The sequence below is a fragment of the Cephus cinctus genome, unplaced genomic scaffold (genome assembly GCF_000341935.2).
Source record: "Cephus cinctus unplaced genomic scaffold, Ccin1 Ccin1_scaffold1231, whole genome shotgun sequence".
Classification (NCBI taxonomy): Eukaryota; Metazoa; Arthropoda; class Insecta; order Hymenoptera; family Cephidae; genus Cephus; species Cephus cinctus.
In genome coordinates this window covers 47,363-64,709 of record NW_014333686.1, presented here as the reverse complement: position 1 = coordinate 64,709, position 17,347 = coordinate 47,363, and the positions used below count along the sequence as shown (strand labels likewise).

The window sequence follows — 17,347 nt, the reverse complement described above, 5'->3', positions numbered from 1 at the left end:
TTTTCGACGCTCACAAATTTGAAACTGTAATATTCATAATGACAATGATTATAGTTTGAATGATGATATTACGATGTAACTTTTTTTTTTAATATTTCAAACCTGATTCTTGCTATTTTTCCATCGTGAAGATTCAAACAGGAATTGCTCGGAATCATTATCGCTTCGAATGACTGTTAAATGTTGTGCATGTAATAATGGCTGTCGCGCTACAGTTCCTCTGGATTAATCTTTGAATCAGAAAATAATCGTGCCAATTAAGTATCACGGATTAATCGTTTATTCGTGATATCTAGGAAGGCTTACATTACGATTAAGTATTTGAATAATCTTATCAATGAGATCAGTTCGAGTTGAAACGTAAAGGAGACCATTTCGAAATTTTCAAATTATGCTGATAGTCACTACTAACCATAACGTCGCCTTATTATAGTCTTAATTATATCATTACAACAATTTCTTTTAGAATTTCAACAAACATTAAGATAATACAATTTCGATTTACGTTTACAGGCCGTCGATTTACAAGGAAAGACATCTCCAAGAATTGGAGTGCCGAAATCTCGTAATTTTTCAAACATTTATCCGCGTATTGCAGTTATTAAAATCAAGTGCTCCTCAAGAGCCTCCTAAAGGCTCTACAATTATTTTCTCTCGTAGTCCAATCAGTTTTCATATTTAATCTGATTAACGAAATGGAAATCTGCAATCTGGCAATACAACTTACGGGCGTTAACATTAACATCATGCAAAATACACTAACAATGCATTCGTATCGTCTAATCGTGACTATATTAGCTATACGAAAATATTATTTTCTCTGCGTCTTTCTCTAATCTGAAATGTCTTTTAGCAAGGGCATAGCAAAGGTATTTTAACGAATTCTCAAAATTCGATATAACAGAATCATACACTGTACTGTGTCTTGCTTGCTTTGCTCTCTCTCTCGTTTCATCCACTTCTTCCACCTTGGATATCGTTAACAATTATTTCACTATGCTGTTAGTAGGACATTCCGTTCTCTAATACTTATTGTTACTAATAATTTTTTTACAATAGCTAAACATTCACAATTTCACCGATACAAAAAATAAAAAGCTACAAGAGAACTCAGAAACAACCAAGACGCCTCAAAAGCATTTGGCAATGTTAGCTGGACTAGAAATTAAATAAAAAAGGACTTTGTTTGTAAATTAGACACGAGTTATATCGACGTGACAAAAATTCTACATGACATAATTTTACCATCCTCTGATAAATCCATCGTCTGTATGAGGATCGTACAAAGACCGCGTATATACTGTACTTACGTAATCATTACCAAAAGAGGGTATTGACATTGAGTATAACATATATTCTTAATAGTTTTAATATACAGCGAGTGAATTGACATTGTCGCCTCAAAGCGATCGGTGACTAGTTTTCCAAAATCGAAGAAAACAAAAGCTACAATATCGTACGTCGCCAGGCATTAATCCAAATAGCAGAGAGGCGTCAATTAATTGATATTAATTAAAAAATAATAATTCTGAAATCAAAGTACTGATCGCTCTGACAGTCAATGCATATTATTTATACTAGAGTAGTGTCGTGTTTGCTTGGCGTTACTATGACGTGTCAGTAGTAAGCGCGCTACTTAGAGAGTAGTGACTGTCTTACCTCTTTTACATTTTTTTTTCACAAAAGCAGAAAACTTGTGTAATACAATTACGGCCCGTTGACCGCTTTAATTATTACACACATATATGTATATATAAAATACGCACAGACAACGAAACTTATAACGTATCGTAAAGTAAGCTGAGAAGTAGGAAATATACTTATTAGCTAAAAATATATAAATTACAATCTTAAAGCGATCATTATTCGTTAATTAATAGTTCACCGATACTCTTTTCTCACGTAAAGTATTAATGGTGTCGTCACAAGGCGTGCAGACGTTGTTTACGGATTACGAAATCGATATATAGTAATATAATCGTACAGCACTAATATTCTTCTGATAAGGATTGGAATGTAGATCAATTGATTTCATAATTTTCTTAGAAGAGCGATATCCACAATAAAATCGTTATTATCACGAGTTGCTTTTTGATTTCTGTATTTCTTTACTGTATTTCGGGTATCTGCGCATCGCAATAAAAAGACCACTTAGCATCCAAATGGAATTTAATATCAGAATTATTAGATATAACTTCCAATCAAATGATGCAAATGAAATGGAATTTATTTAAAGAAGAGACAGATTGTCTAAATCGTATGGAAAGGTCACAGCAGAGCTGCCACTAATGTTCCTTGATCATTTTACCGGATGACCAATGAGTCGTGTAAAGTTATACGAAATGGAGCTAAATAATATTTACAAATAATCGCAATATCAATGATAATTAAATTAATTTGTTCTAAAGTCTCGTATGGTTTTTTGGTATTCGACTTCGAATTGGATATCTTATAAGAATTTTAATCTTTAAATGCCATCGTGATAAGAGGGAAAATAGTACCAGAGACGTACTGATACTTAGATATTTAAGCTGCATCTGATAAAGGTGATGGAGTTAAAAAGAATAAAAATAAAAATAAATAACAACTTCTGCCTGTACCAAAAATCTGGATCTATCGCTTGCCAATAATTGTATTTCTACTGTAAATTCTTTATATTTAACAGACCAGCACTGTTTGAACTTCGACCAGGATGTAACAAGCACAGATATCACAGTAAACTCTTAAACTTATAGTAAAATATTTAAAAAGTCACATAACGTTAAGAGCTAGTACAAAAAGCTTTATAACAAATGTAAGTATTGTTCGATCGAAAGGATGAAAATGAAAGAGTGACCGAAGCAAAGTAATAAGCTTCGCAGGACACTTCCTCTCAATAGAATAGTTGTAGTCGTATAATGAAATGATTCTGCAGGGATAAGATATATGATACTGTTGGGAAAACCTGTGACATAAATAGCAACAAGTAGCAGAAATCAATGAAAGTCATAAAAAACTGAAAATAAAAAACAAGCTTAAGTTTTTGTATATATCAGAAAAAACAGGAGACAGAACAAATACTGCTCATCACCTTCACAATTTTCTGGCAAGCAACAGACGAGCGACTGTGTGAATTCCATATAACTCAGCTGGCTCTCGATACAGAGTGTATGATGTAAATGAGCAGTCTTACCCGCAACATCCATTCCTAACAAAGAGTCACGTCTAGCAATCTAGCCAACCTAGAACCAGCAATTTCCAAGGAGTCTTAGATTACGTTTTAATAGCTACTGCCTTGCGCGATGTTACCTAAATATTTTCACCTGCAACTCTTTGGTAGCGTGGAATTATACAACAGGCTTTAAGTGATATGGTCTCTGTCAGCTTCTGGTGACTAGAAATAACATTGACAATAAATCTCAATAAGTGACAACCAATCAATCTTAGACGTATTGAAAGTTATCCTTAGCAGCAAGAAGTGGTAGCTTCTCTATGCTTTGCTTCAGGTCGAAACTGTGCAGCCAATCGGAACTGGGTTTCGCTTTGACGCCACAAAAACTGAAATTGCAAAAGTCTGCGGCATTTTGCAATGCGCCGCGATGGAATGGATTGCCTTGCTTGAAGTGCTTGTAGCGGCCAGCATTCATGCGTTCATTAGTTGTCATGCCCAGGACCATAATCTGATAAAAAGAGAGAAGAATATGAGTCATGCGGTTAAGGGTTCCGTGGAGTGTCACAGAATTATATCACATGGAAAAATACAATTTTTATCAACAAATAATGTGTGTCTCAATTTCAAGGGACAAACCTGATAGCATTGGCATGCCAGGAGTGTGCCAACCCAAAAGGAATGCAGAGCCGTGTTTGCAGCGACCCAAGTGACCCAGGCGTCGCATGTTGCTGCGGCAACTAGGTAATTGTCAGGGCTATGACCGTTCGTAAGATTTGTCCAGCATTCGAATTGCCAATACTGAACACTTGCGGACAGAACGACGATACAGAGCGCAAGTAAGGATGCCAGGAAGCCAAGAAAGTATTTGTGATTATGCGCACCTGATTGTTAATGCAAAGAAATCCAGATGACGTTCATTCAATAGACTAAAACCAATTTCTTCAACAGCAGTACAAGTTTACTAACCAATACAATTGTTGACCCAAGGACAATGATGATCGAACCGTGCGATGCAACGATCACAAGTGGAACAATGTTTAGAGCGCATTGGTTTCCTGACCAAACAGCTACTGCAAAACCATTGGGGTTCGAAACCACCGGATTCTGCCAATTCTATTATTGTCTGGAATTTATGAGATCATTATTACTGACTACCCTCACTCGCCCATGTTTCATTAAATTCATTGGCTTTCATTACACACATTGAGTTTGTCTTCTTGCGTGGCTGTTATAATACCAGGATCTCCTCTCCACGATTGCAAGAAACATACCCAAAGAGGAACAGAACCACCGACTAATAAAAGCCATAAATACCAGGCTGCGTGAACGCCAAGCCAGAATATCCACGTAGCATATATCCACATCTGTAATTGACATTACTTCTAATGAGAGCAGAGCAGATTGCGCTAAAGACCTCAGGTGATCTTTATCGTTTAACAATATCGACTCGTAATCAAAGTATGTAATTTTATCTCATGGATAATACATTGCCACGATAACAAGTGATACGTGCTTATTGCCTGATAATACCGTGAATTTAAAGATGAAAGCTATAGAAATTATTTCTAGGTTCCATGAAGAATATTCTAAAGGAATTGTTATCACATTGTTGATGTCATAAATTTTGTAATTTATTTAAAATTTTGATATAATATTACTCGGATTCAATTTTTTTTATGAAAAATTTATATAACCACAATTCAAGTGCTAGATTACTTAATCTGGTTATCGATTGAGAAAATCTACTGGTATTTTTATGTCAGATTCAACAGTCAAGTTTGTTTATTACATGAACCTTACCTTGGTTGCCAAATAAATGGACATAGGTAGAATGTGAAACAGCCTTTCGTCAAAGAAAATATGATTTGCTAAATAGACTGCTATGTAGATGGTGAGGAAGGCGCCTAGTTTAGTTAGATAATCCAACCCACTTTGCAGTACTATTCCAATAACGTAAAACACTATGAATGGAGTACTGACCATACAGTACCATCGTACTCTCTGAAAATACAAAAATATGGTACGGATATGAAGTCATTGTAATAATAAAAATAATTATTGTGTTGTACAAACGGTAAATTGCTTACCTTATCTCTACACCATGCTCTGGTACGTCCTTGTTTCTCTCTGATTGCTTGTGTAACTTTGTGTCCGAGCCAAGCAGCTCCAATGTGAGGACCCAGAAGGGTCTGTGGAGTCTCGTTTTTAAAATTTGGTACGTCTAACGATGCTCCATGTTGAACTAGTGTGGATATTGCTGTATTGTTTTTAGCTATTATAGCCCAATGTAAGGCTGTATTGCCATGAAGATTATCCGTAAGTGAATGTGAGGCGCCCAAAGTTAACAAGAGACGGGTTGGGTCTAAACTGTAAAAAAACAAGTACCAACGATGTCGATTCACATAATGTATTGATAGACACGCAACGATATTTTTTGTTTGCTATTTCTTTTCTTTAGACACCATATTTGTTTATTCGATACCTGTTAACTTTGTATGCGCTCCACATGAGCGGAGTTAAAGCACTTTTATCTGGCATGTTAGGATTTACTCCTTTTGCAACTAGATAAGCAACTATAGCCGTGTGGCCAAATTGTGCTGCCAAGTGAATACATGAGAAACCCTCAGAATCTCTAAGAGTTGGATCGGCTCCAGCTCTCATTAATATCACAACAGTGGATAAATGGCCATGTCTGGAATAACCATAGATATTTTTATTTGTGAATGATATCAGAGTATTGTCAGATCTGGCATTGATGGAACGATAATTTTGTACAGTGTCATGATTTTTATATTACAATTAATAGAGTCAGTTAGAAACAGATGTTTCATAGTGAAGATCATTTCACTCACCGTGTAGCCCAGTGCAACGGTGTAGAAGCTAGTAGGCCACCTATCGCATCTACCACAGCTCCTTTAGCAATCAAATATTTAACTACTTCCTTTCGATTATTTATCGCAGCCCAATGGAGTAAGGTTACTGTTTCTGCATCAGGTTGATTGACATCCACACCACCTTCCACCAGTTCAGATACACGCTCCAATGCACCATACTGAAGAAATAATTGTAAAATTAAGAGAAAACATTATAGCTTTCCTAATAGTCAATTTTGCGATATCTAACACACAGTAGGTGTTTTGAATATAAATATTGATGTATAAGAGAATAAAAAAATCAACCTGTAAAGTTTCAACATTGTTCAAACCATGAGCATTGCTAATATAGAAATATTTGTTAATACTATTCTTAAATAATATTTGCTTACTTTACCTGGGTGGCTTTAATGATGTCATAAGAACTACAATCCTGACTTGCAGTCCTAGTAGGTTCCTGAAGTACTCCATTTGAATCATCAGGTTCGCCATTGCCTTCGCTTTGGCAGGCGATCTGCATCTGAAGTGCATACATGATGCTTCTGCAAACATATAATGCACAGTTGATTTAAATTCATCAAAAACAATGTACTAAGACAAAATCTAGTCTTTCGTCATTCCATAGAGAACAGTTTCTAAATTCAAATAGATCTGACTCCACTATTTTTAATAAGTACATTCCAACTGCACAAATACCTCAGGACAGTTAAAACCATCTATAAACAAACCACGACCACTAGTAATACATTGAAAAACAATAGTGCGTAAATGAAGACTATTCACCGTTTGTATTCATGTGAGCACCGCGTAACCTAACGTCACACGCATTTCTTTCATGTATATTATACATTATACAAATTGATATTCGAGTAACGAGAGAATCACAAGTGTACAAGCAAGGCAGCAAGCCAGTAGTTCAAGAACAATCTTCAAAATCAACAATATATAACAGTGCACAGCAATAAAGCATGATCCATATTATCCAACAGAATTAACAAATTCATTTACAAATCAAGCTCGTGAATTCAGGTTACGCATGATTCACGAATTTCAGCTGAAGATCGCAGACAAACAAGGAATAATTTGTGTATACAGAAAATAAAAATATTTACATATAGTCTATCCACGAATTCAATTTAGACGATTAGCAGCATGCGAAAGTTAGTCCACATAACTTTTGAGGATATCAATAAACGTACTTATATGCCCACCGTCACTTCTGGTTCTTCATTTCCGAACACTGACGCATTAGTTGAGGACAACTTAAGGATCTAAGAAATGTTCTTTCCCGTCAACTTTATCGTATAAATTTCATGCTATACCAATGACACTTCTACGTAACACCATTTTTTACAACTCTACTACTTTACGCTGTGAACAAAACTAGATGCAATTTACAACCATAGAACATACATGTAATATGGATTCCACGGCTAAAGCCAATAATTCTACTATTGCCAATATTACTGAAAGAAAGAAAATACTTTATAACATTAACACAATACACCTAATCATATAAAACAATTACGCAGTAGTTTGGCGCGTACATAAAGTAGACTACTTGAGCAATAATATAAATTATACCATGACATTCTTGCAGAAAAAATGATTGCTACGAATCTCACGAAAGCACGTGTTACCGACTAGGGTTTTCATAGTTTTTGATTTGTCAGAGAATCGCATACCGAATTTGTGGACCAACAATATCAAATATATATGTTCCATACTGAGCGATACTTACCTTACAAGTTATGACAGTTTCATCAATGTTTGTCCATTATCAACAAGAATCTTCTCACAAGACTCCCAAGAGAACAGGCGAGTTCGTAGTGAGAAAAATTGCACTGCACTGCTGCGGGTGGGGCGCCGGCTTATTGTACGAGTAAAGACTTGAGAGAGTTGACCTTTTTCTTAGCCAAACACCAACCACTCTAACAAGTCTGATTAATGAACTCCAATGAAACGATGCACTAAAAGTCAGCCTGCACACGGTGCATTCTATCATAGCGCATCTTTTGCGATACCGACTCCTATGATTTCAGTAACGCGACTTGCACTCTGATTTCCTGTCAAACTATTATCTGTGTACGTGGTTATGAGACTTGAGATCCTGTCGACTTGTTTATTCGAAGGTTTTCTCAAGACAATTATTGACAAGACATCCTGTGCTCCATCGGTACCCTAAATGATTGAATATTGGCTGAAGATAAATACATTAAACACTCTTACATGTTCGATATCGCTCGAGTCCAGCATTGTTTGACTAAACGTTATTGACTGTTATTGACTGAATATAACTAGACTGTAAATGCCCGTGTATTCTGTGCCGCGCGATTGTGATATGTAGAATGTATATCTATATATAGAATTTCAATTGGTAATGTCAATCTGCAGGTGTCCGCGGTATTTAGACTCGTGTGACATCATATTACATAAGGTATTCGTCTATTTACCTTTTTGGTCCGAAAAAACTAGTGCGGATCATTGTTTCCATCGGAGTTAATCTTGTGGTATATAAATATGTATGTATGTAGATAAGTAATAACAAATCTCTCAGCTCAACTCCGATGGAAACAGACAGCGTAGGCGTAGATTATTCTCGATTTTGGTCGAAGAAGCGAATCGAGATGAAAGACGTTTGCATTCGCGGCGATTTTGTGAGATTCGAGAATCGCAGCCAAAACGACCGTTGCGAATAACAGTTGAGAAATACGAATAGAGTGGGTGGGATAGAAGGAAGGATAGAGAAAGTGAGAGAGGCGGAATAGGAAGAGAAGAAAAAGAAGAGGGAGGAGAGACGATTGTTTAGCGTAGAGAGAGAGAGAAAGATTGAAAAGAGATACAAGGAGGTTAGACGTGAAACAGAGAGAATTGGAAAAAGAGAAGCAGAAAAAAAAATTGGCGATTCATCGTGGTGATCTGTGGTGGTGATCAATATCGATGAGCCACGTGAATCGAAACTTTCAGTCTGGCGTTTTGTCCAGTTTCGTCTTACATCGTGATTACAGCTGCTTGTCTTCGTAGCTGTAAATGAAATTCTTGTTCTAACTGAAAGAAGTAGCGAACCTGACATAGCCTCATTGCAATCGGGCATGACAGTGTAGATATCTGGTAATTTCTTTTTTCCTTTAACGGCTAATACTCACAATTCTCACTCTTGATCTGTCTTTAATATTTTTACGTCTGAGTAGCGTGAACGTTCGCGAAAAAAATTCTTCCTCGTCATTGTGAAAACCATTTGCGCTAAATTTAGTTACTGTGTTAGTGAGTTATTTGGTCGATCTTCTTTATTACTGCTGATATAGTGCTTGTGCTCGGTGCTCCGTAGTAGTGCTGCTGCTGCTGCTTGTTCTTCTAGTGGTGACGACGGTTCCTGACGATATCGCCGTGCGCGAGGCCTTCGCGAGAATTCTAGCATTCCTGGCGAAGCCAATAACATTTCCACGATTCACGTTCTATGAGCGCCAAGGGCCAAGGGGACCCTGGAGAAGACCTCGCATCCAGGTTAGTCTACATTGTGTGAATTATTTGAAAGAATTTTTTGTGTACTTGTTGGTTCTTTCATTTAGGACAGACAATTTTCTGTGTACTTGTAATAGATAGTAGTAGTTTTGTATAAATTGCTGAGAACTTATACGTTGTTTACATCGTACACGAGCAAATTTCAATTTTTCTGGGTTATTTTATTTTTGGAAACCACGTCGTGTCCTTCTGATTCAATGAATCTTGGCGGATTACTACTTCAGTTCTTCCAAGTGGTTATCGTAGGGTGACTTTGTTGTTTTGAAATTGCTGCAAAGCATGGCCATGATATTTTCCATGTTGAATCGTAGTTTATAATTAGATTGGAGTCGGTTTTGCTACTTCATCTTCCCTTTGATGTTATTTCTGTCGTTCAAGTTAAATTCTTTGTCTTCGATGAACAATTAGACACACCATTGTCATTCCACAGGGTAGGAGCAGAAAGCCCTTGCAGCGATATGAAGCGTGCAGCTGCTAAAAAACTGATCGAACGCTACTTCTATCAGCTGACTGATGGTTGTGGAAATCCTCAATGTGATAATCAGAATTGTGCATCGAGTGGGAAAGTATGAGTTATTCTGATTCATTCGTTCACTCCAATCAGAGGAATGATAGATCAATCAATACGCAAGGAATCTCATATGGCAGGTGACGAATCTTACACCAAATCAAGCTGCGGCCCAGGCAATTCAGCTCTTCTCTCAGGAAGCACGTCTCTGCGATGGTACACAGCCCAGCAAAGTTGCTAGGACCACATTGGAGCCAGGACCAGCATCCTTAGCTAAGAGCCTACCAGTCAAAAGCGTCAATCCTACCTGTTCCGTTGAAGGTGTGTCAAAGTATGACTTAGGAGAAACTAGTCAACCCTGTGTTGTAAAACCGCATGAAGCATGTGTAACTTCCCAACCTTGCAACAGCACATCCATTAATAATGATTCAAAACCAAATGATATAGATGAATGTAAATCCAAAGCCTCTAGTAAAATCTATGAAATTACATTTTTAAATAATACTCAAAGTACAACAGAAGTTGATTCCAATGAATCTATATTGCCAGAACATGATTCCTGCTTTATGCAAATACTAAATCGCTATGGTGTCTATGTTCCAAATCGTAATAATAATGCTAAAAATTTGAGAAGATCAAAAAGACGAAATTGTATAAACTCAAGAAAAACATATCACACTAAAAAGAATATTGAATTTCGAAAATCTCGATCGAGACATACGTCACGTTCTGATGTTACAAAATTAATGTTGCTGGCATTGTACCTTCGCTACTTAAATATCAAAAGATATTTTAAAAAAGTACAAACTAGATAATCCCTCGATACAATTCACTAGCCAATTTTCACTTAGTCATTTTGAGACAAAATGAGTTGTTGCTTGAGAAAATGAAAGAATAAGTAAATCGTATTATTGGTCATAAATTTTATTGTTCTTCCTGTATACAGTTGTTCAATAAAATTATAATCCTCTGAGTGTATGTGTTGTATAGCGTATATGGTTTGCGTTTGCGTTTAAAATAAAGCAGGAGGGAAGCTGGTAAACAAATGAATTTCCACCACACAGGAAAACCGGTGCCATATCTGACGGAAGCGAAGCTTCTGGACATAATAGAAAGATGTAAATCAGAAGGATCTTATTCGTTATTGATACGAACCCTGGGAGAAGTCTTTTCCTCGGCGGAGGCGCTCAGTCGAAGTTTTCAAAAGACAGCGAAGAATGATTCACCCCTGACAGCATTACTGGACAGAGCGCCAGTATCTCTGCTAGGACCACCTGGTGATCTCAGCAAAGAAGCCGTCCGTTCACTCCAGGGTGAGGATAAGGAAGAGGACAGCAGTGACCCTTCACCAGCGGTGCCTTATCCTGATGACACAAACGTGGATCTCCCCGCAGTTCGGAGGGCATTTGCAGCCCTTTGGTCACTTCCTGGTGTGCATTAAGTCTTGACGCATGGAATCTTCCAAGAATTGAAATAGAGGAAGATCTTTGTCTTGCTGATGACCACTACTCTGTTCTAGGAGAAGCGTTTGAGTCGGCTCTAGTTCATGCCCTAGTCACCCTGGCGGACAATATCGAGCTTGACCTAAGGGTATTTGGTAAAATGCCCTCGGACAGTACTGACAGTCTGCTAAACGTGTTCCTCATCGTGTTCGAAATCCCAGTATTGGGTAGCAGCGAGTATCTGGAGTTGGCGCTTCACATGCTCTGTAAAGCGGCGAGCTGCCTGAGGATTTCTGCCCAGGCAAAGTTGGCCAGAGTCTGGGCAAGACACTGCAAACCTCGTCTACGGAGTCTTCTGGAAGCATTGCAGCAGCTGATCACTGTGAAGGTACGATGGAGCATCAATGACGATTCTGTGCCTCCTGGACATGCCACTATTCATATTCCGTACTTTGCAACGCTAGGTCATAGCTGGTTCCTTTACGCGCGACTATTGCGTTCAGGATGCGGATACCATCACAGCACCTACTAAAGTTATGAAGATACTTTATTATGCTAGTATGTTAGCTGGTGAATTGGATGCTCCTGAGTCCTGTCGAGACGAGGACCCCGATAGTACCGACCTGGACAAATCTGGACTCAGGACACACACATCATCCCAGGCAGTACAGGTAGAACCTCATTGACTTTCGGATAACTATAAACTGAATGGAGAAATATTTTTTTCGATATCTTCTTCAAGGATAAACTCGCTATGGAATTGGGAATATTTTCTCTGGATGCAAGGAAACCCTTCATACCTTTCAACGACTTTTACAACGAACCCTTAAGCGACGCCGTCGAAATGGATAAGGATTTTGCGTATTATAAAAGCGATCAACCTAGGAAATTTAGTTTCATGAATTACGCCTTTATACTAACACCAGCTACAAAGACACTTGGCCTCTATTATGACAATAGAATTCGAATGTACAGCGAAAGACGTATGAGCTTTTTACAAACTGTCGTTGGACAGCCTACGAATCCATATCTCAGATTAAAGGTAGGATCATTGAATGATTTTTTAAATATTTCTGTTTCGATGAATTATACCGTCAAGATTTCATCGGTGTATATATGTGAGTACGTAGTGATCAAAATTGGTAGTATTTTTCTAAAGGAATGTATGTAAATGGTCAAAACAGGTACGAAGAGATCATTTGATAGATGACGCTTTGGTTGAATTGGAAATGGTGGCAATGGAGAATCCGACTGATCTAAAGAAGCAGCTGGTCGTAGAATTCGAAGGTGAACAGGGTGTCGACGAGGGTGGCGTCTCCAAGGAATTCTTTCAGCTGGTGGTCGAAGAGATATTCAACCCAGATTATGGGATGTTTACAATGCAGGAAGATACACAAACCACCTGGTTTAATCCAACCTCCTTCGAAAGCAATGCTCAGTTCACCCTGATAGGAGTAGTTCTCGGTCTGGCGATCTACAACAACGTCATCCTTGACGTGCGTTTTCCCATGGTGGTCTACCGAAAGCTCCTAGGTAGGAAGGGTGGTTTCGCCGATCTAGAAGACTGGAGTCCAACGCTTTACAGGACAATGACCGAGTTGATGGAGTATACTGGGGATGACATGCCCGATATATTCATGCAGACTTTCAGGGTTGGCTACAAGTAAGGAACCTCTTACAGAATTGAAAAAGTAAAGATGAGTTCACGAGAAAGACGTTTTCAATTTCAGAGATGTATTTGGCTCTGTACTGTTTCATGAGTTGAAGGAAAATGGGGATGAGCTTTATGTCACTCAGGAGACCAAACGTGAATTTGCTGATCTCTACGCTGACTTTCTATTAAATAAATCAGTCGAGAGACAGTTCAAAGCGTTCAGGCGTGGATTCCAGATGGTGACAGACGAAAGTCCGTTGGCGTTACTCTTCAGACCAGAAGAGATAGAGCAGGTTTAGTTATTTCTTTTTTATTTACTCTAGCATTGTTTCTGTACATCCAGTGTACCGTACTAAATGTTACCTTGTATTTGTAGCTTGTATGCGGAAGCAAAATCTTTGACTTTGCTGAATTGGAAGCAGCTACAGAATACGAGGGTGGTTACACTGTAGAGAGCGAAGCTATTCGCAATTTCTGGCGGGTTGCTCACGCTCTACCTCCGGAAAGTCAACGGAGGCTGCTTCAGTTCACCACAGGAAGTGATCGAGTTCCTGTGGGAGGACTTTCACGGTTGAAAATGGTTATAGCGAGACATGGACCGGATTCTGATAGGTGGGAATAATTCCACGAGGAAAGAATTCTCGCCTTGGGTTTGATTGAATGATTATTTTCTATATTTTCTTTTAGGTTACCTACTGCACACACTTGCTTCAACGTCTTACTCTTGCCCGACTACAGTACGATAGAGAAGCTCCAAGATCGTTTATTGAAAGCAATTAATTACTCAAAAGGATTTGGGATGCTGTGAGTGTGTAAATCCTTCAATAGTTCCAATCATAATCGTTGGAGTAAACTCAGCAGAACGAAAACAGTGGGAACCTCCTGTATCCTGTTATCCTTTAATGTCCTCTCCAACTATCCGTAAGTCCAATTTGATCCTATTTATTGAAAAATCTTCAAAATTCCTCGCAGCAGCGAATGAAACTCTTGTCTCTTGAAGGATCTGCGCCGTTTCGGCGGCGATCAGTGAGGAGATATTATTCATCGAATTTCATTTAACTAAATGGTACAATTCCATGCAGCTTGAATGTCTTAAAGAATTCGTAGTCAAAGAATAAGCGTTCATGGACCCAATACATGTCATGAACGTAATCGCACGTCACTTCCACGTGAAAGCATTAGCGGTGTAAAAAATAAAGAATTTTGAAAATGTTTTCAACACATGAGACATCGACGTACATTTCAATTTTATTTTATTTTATTTTTTTTTAATTCGTCTTGTTCTCATTAATCATTAACGTAAGTGATAAAGTTAATAATTTGTCATATGACAGTATTGTTGTATATCGAGCATTGAATTTATATGAAATACGGACGATAACGATACTTGTTTTTTTTATCTTGTTCTACGTACAGAATGAAAAGCACTTTGCTTTCTTGAGTTTAGTAGACAGATAATAAAAAGTATATATATATAAAATACCAAACGGCGAGAGAAAAAGGAGAGAGAAATTGAGGTGGATGTCGTTTTCAAACTGCCATCCAGCATGACATGGCGATTTAAGAATTTCGAAATTTGGCACGTATCCAAAATAGTCATAAACGCAACGCAAAATAGCCCCCAAAGAGGACAAGTGAGACGCGTAACTGTGATGCGAGTAAGAATGCCGAGTAATCGGGATTAGAGATACAAATTGTAGAATAAAGTAGTGCATTTAGCGTAGGGCGAAGCACGAATCGAGTTATAACGTTTAAATGCCGACGATAACCCTCAGTGGATTAATATCGTAAGGTTTATGATCTTGAAAGAAGAGCGAGTAAGAAAATTTTGATAAAGGAAAGCGCTCGCGCACCTTTATTTTATCTCCTTTTACATTGTAATTTCGATACACTGTAGCACGGAGTATAAAAAGAAATTTGTATAAACGTTTGTAATTTGGCGACTTTTTGAAAAAGCCGCGATATACCTTGATATTATCTTAGTCGTGTGACAATAAAGTTCTATCAAAAGATTCTACTGCTTCATAGATATGTTATCATATAGACTATCATTAATCTTACATTTAGGAATTTACGCTTGTACACAAAAATATTAAAAATAAGCTTATAAAAACGTGTCAAGGCGAATCTTGCACGAAAATCGGTTGGACGGAATAGATTTGTAACTTTTTGTCTTTGTCTTTCTAAGTGGAATGATAACTTTGAAAAAGTCATATAAATAATATGTTACAAGGCAGTTGAGATTCATATCGTAAAATGATGGATAACGGTACCTATGCTTAATAACAATATTGATACCGTAACACTTGTAGCTCCATTACATCTATGATCGAAATAACAGAAACACCATGTTACTTCGTCATAATAACTTCTATGAATATCCAGTTGATGAATACTATTGTTCACATAATGTCCAAGACGAACATCCTTGGCAGCTGGCCTGCAGCCTTCGTATTTGTCAGCAGGCATATCTGTCCTGAAACTCGTTACTGTGCTAAGACATTCTCTTGTAATAATGGTCTCGGCTGAAAGACAACAAAAGCAATTTTAACATACAAATAATCAATTCTTTATTCTAAGCAGATATTTTACTCACCATCCTTCCGTTCTATAATTTTTACACACTTGTCATCGTACTCTGGACAAGTCTCACCCCAAAACCAGAGCCAATTAAGAGGTGTTCCACACCCTGGCTGATTACTGTTACATCTGTAACAGTAGAGAGCCTCTCCTAAAACAATAGAAAAAACATTTCAAGATCAAAATGATTCATAATTATTTAATTTCATTGATAGATTCAAGCCACACCCTTTCATTCATTTAGAGTATAGTAAACAACTTTACAGCAATAATTTGTAAGTTCATCCTAACTCACCTTCCTTAATCAACAGACCCAATACAATTAAGACACACAGCACAACGATCCTTGCCATTTTTTTTTTGTCAATATTAAATTTTAAACGTTCGATTAAATATTATACAAAATATCAACACGTTTACTTCATAGATTGAGTATTCTGTCGTATACAAGTGCGATGGAGCCACAGTAGAAATTGTGCAATATGTAGGTACGAAAGTACAGTCATTTACTTATGAGGATGTTTGTAGATTCTGCATCACTGATAGCTCGACTATTATATTTGATAACCGACTAAAACTAAATATAATTAATTACGTAGATTAATCATAGTAAATTTGATTATACGTGTATAAAGTTAATAACAAAATTCGTTATATTTATTTTCACTTTGCAATAAGTAATCCACGCGGATGGTAACATTCCCTTTACACTGCATTATCACTAGAGTCAGTATACAAAGTTTCACAAGTTTATTCGAGTCGACGTTGGCGTCGCGACGTCTGACTTTCGATTTACAGCCAGATAGTAAAAACAAGAGTATAGTAGACATTTTGATGAGTCTTTAAGGACACTCAGCCGATCACAATATGACCATATAACTGTCCTTATTCATTATTAACGAGTGTTCAAATAAACCATAGTAACGATCATTCCAGTCCAAAGGAAACCCTTTCGTAATAAGAAGTCATTAAGAGCTAAACGACTCGGCATTATAGGTAAAAATTAAAAGCTTCCTTATCTCACATTCTTAATCCTACAAATCTTTTCCAACGATACTTCCGTTCTCTTACATATTCCCAAGTATTACTAGCTAATTGAACGAGCGATTCTCTGTAAAATCCATTAACCACCCTGTCTCCCCGTGCTTGCCCCTATTTACTAATTGAATTTCCGGCAGTGAAAACCATGTGCTGCGAAACGTACTCCACTCGCACGTATGCACACACATAATGCAAGAAAAATCTCAGATATATTTAAGTTTGACAAACAGATAACCCATAACATTCACTCATCTTTGGTACCGGCTCCATTTCCGGTACTTCGCTTCACACCCCTTTTCATCATTTCCACACCAGGAATGCATGTAACTTAATGGAGGCTAGAATAAAGGCATCTATTATTGCCCGCATCGATGATTCCGTGCAGCCCGCATACAGTACAATTAATCACACTCATGGGGTCCTCGCGATAAGAGGAGTAACGTTAACCATTCCTGGTTGCTCGCTGCTGCTGAAATGCTTCCAATTGTTGCCTGCAACAAGGCGCGACCCGTTATGCGCGCGCAGACGTCCAATTCGAGTTGGGACGCGCCGATAAGTCCGATGGTAACAGGTGGT

At 37.7% G+C, this 17,347-nt stretch overlaps 3 protein-coding genes across 8 annotated transcripts; 1 reads left to right on the top strand and 2 right to left on the bottom strand.

Moving 5' to 3' along the window:
• Positions 1 to 257: 257 nt before the first annotated feature.
• LOC107272681 (palmitoyltransferase Hip14) lies at positions 258 to 8,620 on the bottom strand. 6 transcript variants are annotated; one of them, XM_015750080.2, is made up of 11 exons: positions 8,478 to 8,620; positions 7,766 to 8,205; positions 6,422 to 6,566; positions 6,004 to 6,203; positions 5,634 to 5,843; positions 5,239 to 5,518; positions 4,952 to 5,152; positions 4,354 to 4,515; positions 4,118 to 4,274; positions 3,788 to 4,032; positions 258 to 3,659 (listed from the first exon to the last, which is right to left on the bottom strand). In XM_015750080.2, exons 3-11 carry the CDS (start codon positions 6,557 to 6,559, stop codon positions 3,423 to 3,425), a joined length of 1,830 nt encoding a protein of 609 aa, XP_015605566.1. In that variant the 5' UTR covers positions 6,560 to 6,566; positions 7,766 to 8,205; positions 8,478 to 8,620; the 3' UTR covers positions 258 to 3,422. The 6 variants fall into 6 exon arrangements, with proteins under 6 accessions (XP_015605566.1, XP_015605565.1, XP_015605568.1 ...); XM_015750079.2 differs by lacking the exon at positions 8,478 to 8,620 and having other exon boundaries at positions 7,766 to 8,439; XM_015750082.2 differs by lacking the exons at positions 7,766 to 8,205; positions 8,478 to 8,620 and adding an exon at positions 7,137 to 7,521.
• A 116-nt stretch (positions 8,621 to 8,736) lies between these two features.
• Positions 8,737 to 14,531, top strand: LOC107272679 (ubiquitin-protein ligase E3A). Its single transcript, XM_025089990.1, has 12 exons — positions 8,737 to 9,135; positions 9,353 to 9,528; positions 9,977 to 10,112; positions 10,195 to 10,375; positions 11,119 to 11,484; positions 11,574 to 11,884; positions 11,961 to 12,167; positions 12,239 to 12,538; positions 12,681 to 13,159; positions 13,227 to 13,443; positions 13,527 to 13,762; positions 13,838 to 14,531. Exons 2-12 carry the CDS (start codon positions 9,482 to 9,484, stop codon positions 13,956 to 13,958), a joined length of 2,601 nt encoding a protein of 866 aa, XP_024945758.1. The 5' UTR covers positions 8,737 to 9,135; positions 9,353 to 9,481; the 3' UTR covers positions 13,959 to 14,531.
• Positions 14,532 to 14,976: 445 nt separating this feature from the next.
• On the bottom strand, positions 14,977 to 17,279 carry LOC107272687. The gene is made up of 3 exons (XM_015750090.2): positions 16,026 to 17,279; positions 15,747 to 15,881; positions 14,977 to 15,675 (listed from the first exon to the last, which is right to left on the bottom strand). Exons 1-3 carry the CDS (start codon positions 16,081 to 16,083, stop codon positions 15,395 to 15,397), a joined length of 474 nt encoding a protein of 157 aa, XP_015605576.1. The 5' UTR covers positions 16,084 to 17,279; the 3' UTR covers positions 14,977 to 15,394.
• Positions 17,280 to 17,347: the final 68 nt, after the last annotated feature.

Coding starts and splice junctions, on each gene's coding strand:
- LOC107272681 (XM_015750080.2), bottom strand. CDS start 6,559: ATGTATGCACTTCAGATGCAGATCGCCTGCCAAAGCGAAGGCAATGGC. Junction 5,519..5,633: donor AGCGCATACAAAGTTAACAG/GTATCGAATAAA, acceptor GTTTTTTTACAG/TTTAGACCCAACCCGTCTCT. Junction 5,153..5,238: donor GAGCATGGTGTAGAGATAAG/GTAAGCAATTTA, acceptor TTGTATTTTCAG/AGAGTACGATGGTACTGTAT.
- LOC107272679 (XM_025089990.1), top strand. CDS start 9,482: ATGAGCGCCAAGGGCCAAGGGGACCCTGGAGAAGACCTCGCATCCAG. Junction 10,113..10,194: donor ATTGTGCATCGAGTGGGAAA/GTATGAGTTATT, acceptor CTCATATGGCAG/GTGACGAATCTTACACCAAA. Junction 10,376..11,118: donor TCCTACCTGTTCCGTTGAAG/GTGTGTCAAAGT, acceptor TCCACCACACAG/GAAAACCGGTGCCATATCTG.
- LOC107272687 (XM_015750090.2), bottom strand. CDS start 16,083: ATGGCAAGGATCGTTGTGCTGTGTGTCTTAATTGTATTGGGTCTGTTG. Junction 15,882..16,025: donor GGGTCTGTTGATTAAGGAAG/GTGAGTTAGGAT, acceptor CTATTGTTTTAG/GAGAGGCTCTCTACTGTTAC. Junction 15,676..15,746: donor AATTATAGAACGGAAGGATG/GTGAGTAAAATA, acceptor GTTGTCTTTCAG/CCGAGACCATTATTACAAGA.